General features: G+C 49.5%; 1 protein-coding gene across 4 annotated transcripts in view; it reads left to right on the top strand.

The window, feature by feature from the left end:
* Positions 1-4880, top strand: part of GALNT13 (polypeptide N-acetylgalactosaminyltransferase 13) — a 157939-nt gene extending 153059 nt beyond the window's left edge. For all 4 annotated transcript variants that reach the window (XM_026103041.2, XM_026103042.2, XM_026103043.2 and 1 more), the window contains one exon: positions 735-4880. In XM_026103041.2, the coding sequence (XP_025958826.1) occupies positions 735-875 (141 nt within the window). In that variant the 3' untranslated portion in view covers positions 876-4880. The remainder of the gene's footprint in view (positions 1-734) is intronic.
* Positions 4881-16441: the final 11561 nt, after the last annotated feature.

Genomic DNA, 16441 nt, shown 5'->3' with positions numbered 1-16441 from the left:
TCCCCCTGCAATCCATACACTGATTTCCGGCGGTCGGGGGAGGACAGGATCCAGGGTCGTAATTCATGTTCCAGTAAACGCGGTGGCGAAGCGCCTGGGTGGCATTTACCCGCTGCGCGTGCCCTGGCCGTGGGCAGCAGACGAGGTGATGTCCAGCCCCTCGGGAGCAAAGCGCAGCGTCGCCTTCAGCCCGACGCGTGCCACTGCCCCGTGCTTTCAAGTAGATCCTTTATTTCTTCAAAATGTATTCTATTTCCTGTTGTCCCCTTGTGACCCTCAGGTCCCTTAAAAATGTAAGTATTCATATATGTGTTACTGTTGTTCTTACAATACTTTGCAAGTGTATTTCTATTAGCAGTTACCTCTGCACTAACAATACACTGCTCTGAAATGCGTGTATGTTCAGGTGGTCCGAGTTTAAATTCCTTAATCCAAAAACCTGTTGCTTTGAGACAAAAATCTGCATGCACTTACTTTGTGCTATTCCATTACGTTTATCTGCGTGTGGATTCGGCAGAGGTCGTGTTTCCCAGGGTGCCCGGCCCCCGCTGCGGGACGGGGAGCTCGTGGCGTGGTGGAGGTGTCGTAGGGTGGCACGGGCGAGAGCGGGCAGCGGACCAGGGGCACGCGCATGTCCAGGACCTGCGTAGCGGCTAGAACAAGACTAAAAACGCTCATGAACCTGTTTTCAGCAGTAATGACCTCCCTGCACCTCGTGCGCTTCTCTGTTGCAGAGGCTGACCCTGAGGCACGTCAACAGCAACCAGTGCCTGGACGAGCCGTCCGAGGAGGACAGGATGGTGCCCACCATGAAGGACTGCAGCGAAAGCCGGTCCCAGCAGTGGCTCTTGCGCAACATGACCTTGGGCGCCTGAAGCCGGGAGACCCACCGCCCTCGGCCGGGCCCGGGGCCCAGGTGCTCCCCGCTCGCCGGCCGGCTCACGCCGAGGACGTCCCGCGTCCTTCCCTCGCGGCGGGCACAGAGGCGCTGAAGCCCTTTGAGATCCCACCGGCAGAACAAAGTCCTCGGGGTGTTTCCCCGTTCCGGCGTCTTTCCGTGTGCCCCTTTGAAATCTGTGTCTGCCCAAAAGAAGCACATCCGAATCCATAAATAGCATAATGTGTGCTACTGCCAGCGCAAACGCTCTCAAAAAGTGTTTCCAGAGAAACCTTTATGAACCTGCTGTCAAAGAGCTCGGAGGGAGGGTGTTTTGCGGGTATGTCACACGATCCTGCCCAACAGCGACATGATATAAAATGCCTTATGCAACTACCTGGTGCGGGGAAGGAGCCTGGCAGCCGTTTTGTAAACTCGGTGTGTTTGTACCGGCCCTCCTCGGCAGCGCCGCGAGAGTATTTGCTCTTCCCCTGTGTCGGGTGGGACTCGGTGAAGCGCTAAATTGAAAGCGTTTCGGAGCTGCAGAGTCGCTGCACGTAGTGAATGTTTCTTGTTCAGCGCCAGGGAAAAAAGGACTGTCTCTCCTTAGAAGATGCTTGGGAAAGCAGCAAAATTGAGCCAAGAAAATGCATTAAGAAACTGAAATTAAACAGCAGCAAAAGACCCTGGGACAATACTCAGAAGCAGGCGTGCCGTGCAGAGGTGGCTCGGACTAGAGCAACTTGCAGCGGCCCGTGTGGTGGCGGGTGGCCCGCGGGGCTGAGAGCCAGACTCAGCTTGAGCTGTAGCTACTACCTATAGGCATTAAAATGTATTTGCATACTGTATAAAACGTATAAAAGCATTCATCCATGGCTTCTCTAAGCACAGAGGATAAAGTTATGGATCACAGTTCTAGCTCTGGATGTCCTTGCTTTGATAGCTGTGGCAGATGCTTATTTATATTTTTTAATAATTTTGTGACGTAATTAATTTGTTTTGTTAACATGGTTATTAAAAATGCGCTGGTGACACTCGGGAGTGGCAGAGGCTTCAGAGGAGCTAATGCCATATCAGCCAACGGGGGAGTTTGGAAAAGTGTCCTACACCTATTCAGGACGTTTCTGGGAGGTGATCCCGGCCGTGTGTAATGGACCTGTTATGAAACGCTTTGACCGGGTTTTGTGCCGTGGTCTTTACGCTCCGCGTCTGTGCGAGGTTGCTGCCTGCAGCGCGGGGTGGCCCGAGCCCGCCGTGGGCTGGGCAGCAGCTCCCGTCCCCTTTTCCCACCCGCGATGCCGCGGAGCATCTTTGTGCATTGGGTTGCCTGTGGGGCGTGAGACTGCCAGTACTTCTGTTTACTGCTCTGGTTAACATGGATTAATGGTCCCATGTTTGTACATGCTATGAATTCATAGATCGTCTGTACTTTTGGGATACGCACCATTAAATGAAAATCAGAAGCGTATGAAATTTGAAAAGTGATTGCGATACGTGCATGGGAGCTGTAGTATCACAGAGTAATTCAGATTGGAAGGTCACCTAGGCCAACCTCCCTGCCCAAGGTGGGGCCAAACACGTCTGATCCTCATCTTAAAATCCCCACAAAAATACACAATATAGCTTTAAAGCTAGCAAACAGAAGGCGGCTGTAATTTTGCTGCATAGGAAGAGCAAGAAAACATCACAAAACAAATTTAGACACCAATCTTCATGCAGAAAGTTTTTTTTAAAGTGTTTCTTCATCTCCTCTCAGAGGGATGTTTGCACATACACAGCCATTCGTGCTGGCAGATCATTTTTTGGCACTTGCCTTTGAGCGTCATTGCAGAAATAAAACTTGTGGAAGCTCCTACAACATCTAAGAGTATTTACCAACAGTCGAAACGTGCAGTCGGTGGTGTGATCCATTTTGGTCACCTCCAGTATATCTTATGTAAAATTTCTAGCTGCTTATCATAAAACCTGCATCATCTTACACTGCTGTTTTTGGAACACAAGTTGTTGTTGATACATCACTGGACGGGAATGCCCAAGGGCCGTCGGTGCGTAACTGTCTGGGCTTGCAGTGGAGTCTCAAAAACAGGTGAAGAAAAGGATGTTTCTGTCCTTAAAATTACTAGGAAGGTTAGTATCTTATAAAGCATATATTGCCTTGACTATGGTAAGTTTGGAGTGTTGTGCTCTTCGAGCGTGGTCAGAGTATCCTTGTATCAGTGGTTACGCTGCTATATCACCGATCAGGAAAAGGAATGAAGTGAAATAACACCCATTTGTTTTATTTTACCTATTTATGAGTTAAGTACATGCTGTCCTCACAGTTAGAAAAAAATACATTGTTGGCGGTCTGGTGTGTGCTCTCGGAGTGGCCTGGCATTGAGAACCTGCGCTCAGACCTGCAGAAGGACACGCTTCGATTCAGTCCCGGTGAGTAATGCATTGGCTTCAAGGAACCGAACCCTGAATTTACTCCCTGTGAAGAAGAATATAGGAATACAATGAATCATTACAGAAAAACCTTATGTAAAGCAGCACGTATGCAGAGTGAGTGATAGTCTTGAGGTGTTGCAAGGGCACCTTAAGTGCTAGTAGGATGTCAAAGCTCATCGATCACGTGGTTTCGTGAATAAGTGTTGGTTCATGAGCACTTGGGTTCCTGTCCTGCCTCCTACCACTGCATCCCTGTGCCGCCTCGGCATGTCGTTTGGGCTAAAATCGTTGAACTTGGCTTGCCTGGCTGCCTCTCTTGGTGAGCATCTGTAGTGCAGCGCCAATGTGTTAAAGCCATCAGTCATAGACCACATTTGAAAAATACAGGTCTGTGTCCATCTCCCTGTCTCTAAAGTGTCTCAGAAAGGCGTTGGGAGGCCTGACTAGTATTTGTGCAATGTGTTTAAAATATAAAGAACTTTATAAGTGCTGAATAAGCTATTTCTGGTTCTCACGTTGTTTACAAATTGCTTTGATGGGGTAAGAGCCAGACGTGTTGGATGGCGTTAGCGAGGTGAGCGCTCTGGAGAGAAGGGTGCGACCATAATCGCTGCAAAAAGTGGTGTTCCTTTGTATCTCCATGGGGACGGGAGAAACTAGGTGCACGGTGAGAACTGAGACAGTGAGGCACTTTTATCAGTCAGTTTGGAAGGTTTCTCTACGGATACGCAATTTCCCAGCCACGAGAAGGATGCACTTGCGTGTCGCACTCCAAGATGTTGCCGCAGGGCTCCGGGCTCCGCTGCAAGGTGTCCTGGATGTCCTCGCTTGCATGCGTGGAAGTACGGATCATTTCTGATCACACGCAGTCGCATCTTGTGTGGATGCTGAGCAGTCTTGCCTGAGGCAGGTCTCGTGGGGTACTTGAGTTCAGGACTCTCCAAGAGATTGTACCATTTTCACCGTTTCAAACCAACCGGGGAGACGGACGGGACGTGATGCACGCTGCTTGACGTCACAGGCACGCACGGTGTTTTGCATTACGTCAACCAGCTGAAAACCGCTAACGCACCAAGCGTTCGTCGGGACATCGAAACCTCGGGTAGGTGAACATACGCTGTCACGCGGCTCTGCAGCGGTGGACGAAGACCAGCAGTGTGCGTTAACTAGGTGATGTGAATTTTGGTGTCCGTGTTTGTTTTCTGACGATAACTTAAATCCAGATTCATCGTTCCAGCCAGTTGATCCTCCCCATTTTCGTCTCTGGGAGCACGTGTCCAGGACGGCCCGGCAGCGGTGCCGCATCAAGGCACGTTTGGGAACGGGGTTCGGCTCGGGACCCTCCGGGCAGGGAAAGAGCTGTGCGGAGCAGTGCTTAGCTGGCTCGCTCGCAGCTCGTCCTGAGCAAGTGCTTGAAACACAGAGTTAAATTAGTTTTATAAAGTAGATTGTGGATAAGGAATTGCACATTTTAAATGTTGTAACAGTTATTCAATGGCATACCGGTACTCTTTGCTGTACATTTAAATATTTATACATTTTTGTAGAATTAAAATATACTGGTTTAGTTTTCTTCTGCTGCGTTTGTCTTTTTATGCAGCTGTATTAGTCTTTTATGCAGATGTGTTAAGTCTTTTATGGCCAAGTGATGCTATCTGCTAAAAGCACTTTCCACCACAGCCCGTGTGTTTCCAGACCCGTTATTTCCACGGGTCTCTCCTTGGAACAGGCTGCGGGAAGACCGAATGGGACCAGCGCACGCTGCAGTTGTGATGCTGCTCGTCCGCGGTACTGACAATGCTCCGATTACCGAGCCGTAAGGAAAATAAAGAACCAGTTGTATTTAAAAATAATATACAATGCCAACAGCAAAAATTTATTTTTATTTCAGTGGATGGAGGATTTACTTATTTTAAACATGTTGAATTCTCAAACACCTGCGTAAATTCTGGTAGGAAGGAGGGAGAAGGTCTTTTTAAGAAGGGATTTGTTAATAGAAATGAAAATTAACGCATCTCAGGAGGCTGAGAGGGGGACGTCTGTTGGCAGCACCACATTCTCTAGAAAAAGTGATTCTTGAGCACTTTTATTGCAAACAACAACGTGCCACTATCAGGTTGTATTCCCGATTGTGCCGTGAATTCCAGTTGCTGGACTAACGCAGACCTGGTAGCAGCCTTCCAAAAAGTCAGGGGAAGCGACGCACCGAGAGCAGCTGCGTGAGGAAACGGTTTGTGGCCTCCGTCTGCGTGATGGCAAAGACACTTACAAGCAGTGACACCGTTGATGGCGAAGAAGATGCTTTATAATAGCAATTTTAGAAATGAATTTCACAATTCATCCTTTACTGGTCAGCTCATTTGCACAAGTGCTTTGTAGTTACCATCTTACTTAACAAGGTGATGTCCTTCCGCAGTAGCATCCTTGCTCTTGCAGCTAGAGAACTTATTTTTAAAAATACTTTCTAGCAAGGTTGAGCAGTTTCAGTATTTTCTGAACTAAAATTATCCCAGTTGCCTTCAGAGGACTATGTACTTGTCTATTTGTTTCTGATGAGCTGTAGTTTATACACAACATTCATCGCATATATGCAATTAAAAAGATGACTGTCGAGACACTACTCTGATTATTAAACTATTTTGTAAAGATGCAATTAACTGTAGAGCTCCTCTTAATTATAGTATGTGAATCATTTAAATGAATCATGAAATAATCTGTGAGTAATGAATGCAGGAATAGAGGTATTTTTCTTTTTTGCATGTCACAGAAATGTTAATTATTAGGACTGATTATGGAGCTAAGATTATAGCAAGAGAAACGACATATGTCTCATTTTCCTTGGCATCGCCACTTCTCTGTGGCCGGGGGGTGGCCGTGTGCTGCGGAGCGGTGCCTCGGCAGTCGTCTCGCAGGAGGTCCGTGCACGGGATGAGCCTCGTGTGCAGGGGAGGCTCCTCGGAGCGGGGCACGGAGGGACGTTTCAAGGCGAAGGGAGTTCAGGGGAAGCTGCCCCCATGGATGGGCCTCTTCTTGCCCATGAGCGTCAATGACACATGAGTAATAGGTTCGGTCCTGCACCTCTAGCATAATTCACCTGCTTGAAGCTCCTAGATGTTTAGTAGGAACCGTTCAGCTCATCCCTGCTGTTACCGTGATAACACCGCTCTCATATTTGGCAGGGTTGTATCGGCCGTAGGGAATGAGTCACACCTAGGCGTGATCAAACGGGTGCTCCATCATTCAGCTTTCGTTAACATAGAGACCTTTTTTCTTTAACCATTATTCTTTCATTGTATATCTGGATGATATACTGTGTCCTGCCTGTTGTGCTGCAGATGTGGGCGTTTAAGCGTAGTCCTCTCACCGCAGAGCTTTAATAGCATTCGAAGCCGGGCCGCAAGCGCCCGAGCGGCGGGGATGGAGGAAACCGGGTCCTTCAGCTCCTTCCCAGATGCTCCCCTCGCTCTCTGCCCAAAATGGCTTTTTGCCGTTTGCAAGGCTGACGTGAGATACTGTGAGATACCAATAGAAACACGAGCCACAGTGCCACCGCGCACAACTGGAAAACACAGGTATCCGGCTCGCTGACGGTGGCACGTGCTGGGCTGCGGGTTTCCAGGACGCTCCTCGAAGCCAGGCGCATCCTCGTCCCCGTCTCGCCCTTGCTGTCGCAGGCAGGAGCCGATGCCAAGGAAGACGCGGCGCTCCGCACGGTAAGCTTTTAAGTTATCCACGGAGACGCGTGTGATCCTGATCAATAAGGACAGAGTAGGCTGGCAAACGCCGCGGTAATGACATTTGGTACGTGAATTATGAGCATCCGCTCCTTTCCAGTGCGCAATGGCGAAGGCACTTCATCAGCTATTTTTACTGAGGAGGAGATTCCTCAGAGAAATAAAATTAATCAGCTTTCTGGCTTTTTGCGATGTTGTAATGATCGACATTTCTTTCTCCATCCTGTGGGAGCTCAGCAAGGAGAACTGTCACGCTCTATTTCTTTAACAGTTCCAAAATAAAAGTAGCTATTTGCAGAACACCAGATTTCCCATCAAAATATTACAGTGTTCCCATCCTACCTGGATTACCCGTAACTAAAGACACCGCTGCAGAGTAACAGCCATACCGGGTGGGCTTACGCAGCAAAGCGGTATTGGGAGAGGTTTCCAAAGTCAAGCATTTAATACAGCCAGAAGAAACGCGGGTCTGTGACACTGACTCGATTTATGAGCTGGTTTATTTCTAGCCAAGCTTCCGCGTGTCCCACAGCGCTCTGGTCCCTGCCAGTGTGTTTTATGAAGTTTCTAACTCACCGAAGTGGCAACAGCTCATGGCTTTAGATTAATCCCAACCATTTCCTTTGAAGTGTGGTCCTTTCAGGGACCAGAAGAATGTGACAGAAAAGAAAATAAGTGGAAGCTCTTTAGATAGCTCTGCACAGAAATGAGGGTCCTTGGAGGAGGAGAGGAAATGAAGGTCTGCAGAGGAGATCACTGAGCACAGAGAGTTCGGACTTGCCGCCCGCCGCTGAGAGGAGAAGTCCTCTTAGGAGCTGGTCTCCGACACGTTCTGCTTTACATCTCCGCAGCCCTCAGCATGCATTACCACGGCTCTTAGAAAGAGGAATCCTGGAAGTAGGAAAAAACATGAAAAATGTAGTGACATTACTCTGAGTGAGGAGAGGAATATGAATCCCATGATGAGACAACTTGATGTACAGAGAGAGGTGGAGGAGATGAAAGAGACTTTCAGATAGGGAGAGAGAGGTAGTTTAAAATCCTTTGGAGCAGGACTTAAATGAATCATCGAGTGATGCAGTTAATGAAAATTCATGGCTTACTGAGGGTAAGCTTCTGTAATTCAACATTGTCTTTCTTGTTGCAATAACTAAGCTACCTAGGAAGCTTTAATCTGCAAAATAATTACAAAAGCACTTTGCCCTGCTTCCTGGGCTCAAGGAAATTTTACACTTGCTGAGACTGGGGAGGAAGTTTTTGCAGAGCGACTGACAACAAACTCCAATAAATTTTGACTAACAGACATAGGAAAATTGTGCTAGAGAGCTTTGTGCGCGGTTTTCCGATGCGCACAGGCAGGAGCACGCGTGTGCCGGCTGAGAGCTCCAGCGCTGGTTTTGCATCCCAGGCTTTGGGGCTGGAACTTGCGAGGAGCTGCAAGAGTGCTGCAGCTGCAATGCGGCAACAGATTTCACCCAGTTCCACCAATGGGTGTTGAAATACGATTTCAGAGTCTAGGAAATTCTGTGGGCGTCTGGGGATATTTAGAGTGAGTAAACTGCTAACGTGGACTGCTGAGGTCCCCCAGTCAGTTCTCTCCCGTAGATTTGATGAAAGTCCTTGGATGTCATGTGGGACTAAATCCACAAAGGCTTGTGGGCGGCTTGTGGCTCCTGAACTGGAATTTTAGCTCACCCAAACCTATGTTCCTTGGATCGTGGCCTTCCTTGGATCGTGACCATTCCTTGGATCGTGGCCTTCCTTGGATTGTGCCATTCCATGGTCATGCCGTTCCTTGGATCATGCCGTTCCTTGGATCATGGCCATTCCTTGGATTGTGTTGTTCCTTGGATTGTGTTGTTCCTTGGATCGTGACCGTTCCTTGGATCATGGCCTTCCTTAGATTGTGCCCTTCCTTGGACCGTGCTGTGCCTTGCATCGCACCGCTGCTCGGCTCGTGCCCTTCCTGCCGGTGGACACCCCTTCCCGGTGGGGTGGCTGCCCCGGGACGTGGCCGCTGTGCCCCGCGCTGCCATGCCGCTGCGGCTCGGTGCCCTCTGGAGCAGCGGCTCCGCGTCGGGGCTCCGGGACCCCAGCCAGGGCGACGCCGCGGCAGGTCCCAGCCTGCGGCAGCCGGCCAGGCACGTCAGCTTGCAAACAGCCCCATTTATATACCATCTTTAGATAACAGTAAATGAGTTTCTGACAAGCATACAGATCTGCTAGCAACTTTTTTTCTGTGTTTCGTTGGTATTTAGTTGCGTTTGTTCAGAATATCGTTGCATTGCCTCCCGCGCGCGCTGCAGCAGCTTGCCGTTCCCACAGGCTTCAGCTAGGGCTTAACTTTAAAGCGCAGTAAGGGGTGACTAGAAACCCAGTCGAGTGAAGTTACGGCAAAGTGTTTCACTTTTCCTGTCCGGCAAGGATCACACCGAATTTTATGTTCTTAAAGGCACAAACCATCTCACCTGGGATATAGAAGTCTGGCGGGATGCAAACCTGCTGGGAGCAGGCAGCTGCGCTGGATGCTCTCCCTGCCGACCGGAGGTAACTGTGAGAGCCTGCAGAAAAGCTACCGGGAGGGATGGCAAGGAGGGCTAATTTTATTTATTTTTTATTTAACTAAAGCTGTTGCTGCCTGTGGCAAGGGCATTTGCCTGTAACATGACGAGAACAGTGTTTTGTAAAGCAAGCTGCTCTTGCTGGCGACTTGCTCTTACTGGTGCTGAGCGCGCTGGTTCTTCCCCAGCAGTTTCTTTACATGTTCAACTTAAATCATCGCCCAGGCTGGGAGAGGTGCCGCGGGAGCTGGTAGGGTGTTGCTGACCCCATGCGTGGTGCGTGTGTGTGCATGTGCGTGTGTGTGCATGTGCGTGCGTGTGTGTGTGTGTGCACATGTGTGTGCGTGTGTGTGTGTGTGTGTGCGCGCACGTGTGCATGCGGCAGGGCAGCTCCAGAGGAGCATTTTTCCCCTTTAGACGCAAGGGGGTTGTGTAAAAATGCACGACAGCATCTATTACTTGAACCTGATGCAGACTTAATTTACTCATCCTAATAAAGATGCATTTTCTTTTCTTTTCTTTTTGTTTTTCTCCTGCAGAACAGCCAGGACTTTACAGTCATCAGCAGGGAGCTGCTCAAATAAAAGCCAGCACAGACCATCTGCGGAAAGAAAGCCTCCCCTAGGTAATTTAGGTAATTTTTGCCTTTTTTTTTCTTTTAATCTGAGAGGGCGTCTGAAGACCTAGAGAGGCGTGACGGTGCCGGCGGACACGTGGTACCACGTCACTACCACTACACTACCACGTCACAGCAAAGTGGGTTTTGCTAGCAAAGTGCTTTGCTCAGCTTTTACACCCGCTGGGCACACCTGAGAGAGCCAGATAAATTAGAAAATAATGCAGAGAGAAGAGAAAACAACTATTAAGAGGGTGATAAGGCTGGAAAGTGCTGTGCGAGGCTTGTAGAGCGGAGTCATCTTCAGGCGAAAGCTATGGAAAGGCTTTTAAAATTGGATTGGAAAAATCCGCTCTAGGGAAGACTGCATCCGCAAAGCAGACGGCCTGAGCAACCTCACAGCGCTTCCTGTCTGTCTCTAACATGCGTGTGTACATATATATGTATTTTAAGTGCCGCTGTTTGTAAGCAGATTCAGACTGACCCGTTGAGGTTTGCTCCGGGCTCCGCTTGCCTTTGATCCGTACGGCGTTGCTGAATGAAGGCTACTAACAGATTTATATCCCGGTAAAATGCAGTTCCTTACTACGTGAAATCTATTGGAAAATATTACATGCGAAGCCCTGTTCTTGGAGGGGTCTGACACTCAATGTTACAAAATCGGGGGTTTTCGGAGCATGCTGGGGTTCCTCCCCGGCGTGGGAGGAGACGGGGTGCAGACAGGCGAGCACGGCGTGCCGCCCCGCACCGGCGCGTTGCAAAGGCGTTGGAGCCAGTTACGGGGTGAAGAGCAGGGACCTCTGGGCAGACCCTTGTCACGGTCCTGCAACAAATTCTGCAGGTGTTTGTAGTGTTTTGGCTTCGCGGCGAGTCTCTGCAAGGCCTCGGTCGGGATCCTTTCAAGGCCGCTAAAACAGACTGGTCTTACGGTGCTGTAGCCCGGCACAACTGCTTGGGCTTTGCTGTTCATCGATTTCCTCCTGCCTGAACATTTTTATTATTCTTCTGTGGATTTATGTAGGAGATATCAATACTTCTGTATTTCTATAGTGATACAGATAAAATAATTGGAATTTCCAGTTCGCAGTGCCGCTTTCCTCTGCAGGTTACCTTAAATACACCGCTGACACCAGAAAGGCCTTTCCCCTCCGGGGTCCTGCTTAAAAACCAAGCAATACTCAGCAAGTCGTGCAGAGCTGCTCCCTGCCGCGACGTGCCCGGTCTCTGCCCGCGGCTCGGCTGCCTGCACGGGGCTGTCGGTGCCCCGGCGGGCTCTGCTCGTGCACCGTGCTCGTGCTGGGGCCGCGTTCCCGCAGGCGGGAATCCCGGGAGCTGCTGGGATTTTTTGTTCTTGAAATCAGCAGCTCGCTGACTTGTGCATTTGCAGTAGAAATTTCAGGTCTCGACTTCCTGAGTTTTAATCAAAGCTGTGTGTGGAGGAATGATTATTTATCAGGGTTATGAAATCCCAGGAACAGCAATAGGAACTACGCCTCTCTAGGAGCCATTTGAGAGGTGAGAAAAAAGGTATTTTACATCATTTTTGTTTGTAGCGAATTTTGGGGCATTTTATGGCTTTTGTAACAAACCATCAAGGAAAAGCCGAAAGAAGGATTTAGATTCCAAACAGTTAAAACGACCCAACAAATATTCTTTAAAGCTGTGAAGTTGTGAGTGCTGGAATAAGCAAACAAAGCAGAGGTTTCCTTTCGCTTTCATATTCCAGTGCGTACACTTAATATTAAACTAGAAGGAAAAGGGGAAAGCGCTGCTCCTTGCCCTTTTCCCTCTCCTAAGGGATCATCCAGGCAGGGTCTCGGGAACCCGTGCCAGCTGTGCGCGGGGGGGGGCAGCCCTCATGCAGCCCTCGTCCTGCTGCACGTTTCTTCTAAAAGATAGTTTTACAACTTATTTAATACTATTCATTCTTGGTGGCCTTAGATGTCCTCAGGAATATTTATCAATATTGATCGTTTTCCTGTGAATCAAGAAAATTTCTTCACCGTAATGAGCTCTGTTTTGGTGTCCTGTCCCGAGTCAGGCAATACAGTGTCGTTTATCAGTATGTAACGTGTCCGTGAGAGAGATACGGCTTTTTCATGGCAAGGATGCTAGTCTTTCTGCGGGTAATTATGCCTCTACAGCTAATAAGGAATTATATAGGAACAGTTAAAGTTCATGTAATTATAATGGTAAAGTTCTCATGCAACTAAACCAGGCCCAGGCTGCTTTCTGGGCTGCTGGTCATTTTTATCTCTGAATCTCTGCCAGTTCTGTAAATGCTTTTGAAGCGAGATTAAAAAGCAAGGCTGTGCGCAGGGTTTAAAGAGGGGACGGTCCAGTCTTCTAGTTACTTCAGTAGGCAAAACTAAATCTAAATTTCTTAAAAAATGCAAATATGTACCAAAATCTTGTGGGCTGGCCCCATATTGCATTTTCTGTAGTTCATTCTTTTGCTGATAAAATGCATTTTCAGAGCTTCCAATGACAGGAATTTCTAAAATACGTAAGTAAATGTGTCTGCTCCAGAAGGATCATCAGCGCAAGCAAAAGGCACTGTATTTTGGATGCACGTCACACTTCTAAAGGAAATGAGAGCAGACTAGATGAAAGCAATTACTTAGTTAAAATCAATCTGCAGAGAATTACCTGCGTGCCTTATTCTGAAGTCCCTCAATGACAGTCGCTGAACCCATGAGATCTCACATCGCAGGAGCAAGGAGCTGAAATTGGACACGTCATGGTTTTGCCCACGGGAAAACAAGCATGCCTAGAAGAGCAAAAGCAGAGGAAGAAAGTGAAGCTCTTTCCACCCTGCAGAACGTGTGAGTTCTCGGAGAGCAGCAGGTGCTTTATGCAGCACGTGCAGGGGAGGCAGACGGTGCAACATCGGCTTTGGGTGGCCGCAACGTCCACTGCTGTGCTGAGGTTTCCAGTCTGTGCCATCTGACACAGATGGTTATTCCTAAAACAAAATCTTTAGGAAATAGGGGCCAATTCTAGTTATCTAGGGCTGGATTTATAACAGCATCCTCCCAGCTCATTAAAAAATGAGGAGCATCTTTTAAAATTGCTCGGGTTTACACGGATCTCAGTGAAGCGGCATGTTCTGCCGTCCAGCTGTGACTCCCCTCGTGTTTCCAGCCTGATGCCGAATTATTCTGAAGACAGCGCAGAACTTGGTGCTCCTTGCTGAGGGGATTTTCAGCTGTATCTCACTATTTTTAAATACACGCTTCAGTGTTCCTCAGCAAATACCATTGGTGGCTGAGTGCTGAAAGCATGTGAAACCGTGCACGGTGCGGAGGAAAGCCGTGCTCGCGGTCCGAGCACCCCAGATGGGCGGCCGGTACGGGGGCAGCGCCGTGCTCCGGGGCGAAGGCGCTCTGCTGCGCGGTGCCGGCTCCTTCCCAGCCCCTCCAGGATGGGGTTTCCCATTGCTTTTAGTCCTGCTGATTTCTCTGTGCATCCGGGCTCGGTTCCTGCCTCGGGAGCACCCGAGAGCGCGGTGCCGGCGGCAGAGCAGGAGACCACAGCATGCATGCACCAAAGCCAGGACGCCGAGGAGCAGAATACTGATTTTCCTGCAAAAAAAATTTCCTGCTGGGGTTGCAAACCGCCATCGGAAAGCTGGAAGAAACCCCGGGTAGGTGCGTGGTCCATGCGCAGGGGTGGGCGGAGGGAGCCCAGGGCGGGGGGGAGGCATCAGGCAGCGAGCGCCCACCGCCTGGGCTGCCGCGATCCTCAACGGCCGGCTGAAAATGCGAGGAGATGCAGAAAAATGTTGCAAAACTATCTCAGAAAAACTGCCTCATGGTAAGGGCTGCATTTTTGGTTTGTTAAAGGGGAATTGGGGTGAGGTATGCAAGCACCTCGACGGGGAGAGGCCGCCAGGCACGGAGAGCCGAGGAGCGGGCGGTAAGAGAGGGGAGCGGGCAGCTCAAACGAGGCAAAGTCAGACGAGGAATAAAGCGAATTACGTGGGTGATTAATCACTACAACAACCTGCCAAGGAAAATAGTAAATTCCTATTCTGAGATCCAATCTCCATCTTTTTCCAACGTGTAATATAGCCAAAAACCAAGCAAGCGCCTCCTGAGCTGAATACGAGGGCAGCGGGGTGAGGTAGGATGGCATTTGATACAGGAGCGAGCTCCATTACGTGGTTAATTTTTTTTGCAGCCTTGAACTCGGCGTTGGTTGCATCCCGAGCTCTCGGGCCACGGTATAGAGCGGCTGCAGCTGCAATTAGCAACGCGGAGTCTTGCTCCCCGCACGCGACCCTCACTGCAGGGCAGAGCAGCAATAAGGCTACTCGTCCCGACAGTAAGAAATAACAGACCAATTAACATAATTGCAAAGCAGAGGTTTTGGAAACAGAGTTCATGGTGGGCGGACAGCTGGCGGAGGGCACTTTCCCCCTTTGCATTGCTGTGTTATTTGCACCGCGCGCTGCAGCTGCCCTCGCAGCCCCTGCATCGCGGGCACGGCGCGATCGCAGCCCGGCGTTTCTGCCTGCCGAGAGGAAATGGGAAAAGTAGCACCGGGAGCCGCTGCAGAAGCCGGCACCTGGAATTCCCATCCCGCCACGGCGCCGATCCACTTAACAGTGAAATTCTCCCCCAATCTTGTGCCGTTGCTCCGGCTGTGCACAGGCACTACGACCGGAGCAGGAGCCTCCCCGCCGGCTGTCCCGACACCAGACACGGACCCGGATCCGAACCCTCACTGCGTGGAAGTCACCGGAGCTGCTGCTTTCCGTGTCTATAAATGGGGCCAAGCAGATCTTTTTGGTCAAATGAGACTTCTGAGTATCTGGAATATCTAGAAGTAGTTGGGAACCACTGAAAAGGATCGTGCGTATTGCAATAGAAAACTGCGGTATTTGTGAACATCATTTATGGTGTTTCTCTCTTTATTGGAGCACAAGCATTTGTAGTGTGCTGTTACTAGCGTGGCTTTAAAATAGTCCAATAATATTTAATCTCATGCAAACTGATGGTGCATGCCCCTTCTTTCTCTGGAAATGGCCAGTCCTCGCATGCTCTCGGTTAGAGGATGCGGGATAACAGCACGTCCCCGTAGCAGGTCCCGCGTGCGGGCAGCGCTGCTCGGCCCTGGCGCCAGCACTTTCCCCCCTTCATTCAGTTCAGTGCAAGAGCTTTTGATCTAATACTAGAACAAGACATTTTTTCCCATTTTTGTCTTCACTGCAGTATGTTGATTTAATTCAGGTCTTTCTGCTAACAGTTTGGCGGTGGAAGGGGACCAGACACAGCCGAAATGCCGGACCGGCTCCTGCCCCCCTCCGCCGGCTGCTGGGTGTCGCGGGCTCACGCGACGGTTTCAAGCGATGGTGATTTACTTTAAACTTTAAAAACGGAGTAAGAAATAGCACTGCAAAATATTGCTTTGGATTATGTTGTTAATTCCCGGGGAACACTAAGAATTGCGACTTTGCCTTTTGCCCGCACGATGCTTTCGCGCGGCAGAACAACGTCTGTGGCGTGAGCTGTCACCATGAGCGGCACCGCGGGACCCATCAAATTGCACTGCGTCTTCTTCCAAATTATTGCCTCAGCTTGTCAAGAACGTTTTAAATTATAACGTTGTTCTCAGTCTTGCAGTGCCTCCAAGTTTGGTATTGCCCGTAAATTTAATAAGCATGCTTTAAACTTCTTCATCCGTGACCAGAACGGGGACCAAAAGAGACCTCTGCAGAAACTCGGTTATTAACCTCTCCCGTTCCACCCGGCGCCTGTAGATACTGGAATGGATATTGGTTCTGCCTCTTCAAGAGCTTGCACAATAGACATTAAAATTTTACAACAACAAAAAAAGAGGATATTTCAGAAACTGTAACAACTGTCAAAAATCCAGTGCGTGGCATCATAACTTTGATTTCCTGGGGAGGTTCAGAGCAGCGCGCTGAAGGGAACGTGGCTCCGGACACGGTCCTGGTGCTCCGCGCGCCTGCGGCCGGGCAGCGCCTTCCCGGGGCAGCGTTGCGTCGCTCACGGGCGGTTACGGGTCCGGCACCCTTTCTGCCCGAATTACCATGAGTTCGAAACGTGAAAGGGGAGAGTCCATCTGACCCTGTCATTGCTCAGCAAATGCAGATATAACCAGAAATACGTGTATCTTTTAAGCAGAGTATAGATTTCTGACAGTTCTTACACTTGGTATTGATAAACCAAGTCTTGGTAACTTGGCTGTGTGTGTA

The sequence above is a fragment of the Dromaius novaehollandiae genome, chromosome 7 (assembly GCF_036370855.1).
Source record: "Dromaius novaehollandiae isolate bDroNov1 chromosome 7, bDroNov1.hap1, whole genome shotgun sequence".
NCBI classification, from domain to species: Eukaryota; Metazoa; Chordata; class Aves; order Casuariiformes; family Dromaiidae; genus Dromaius; species Dromaius novaehollandiae.
Note: the sequence above shows the minus strand (reverse complement) of the source record. Positions and strands in the feature narration are given on the sequence as shown.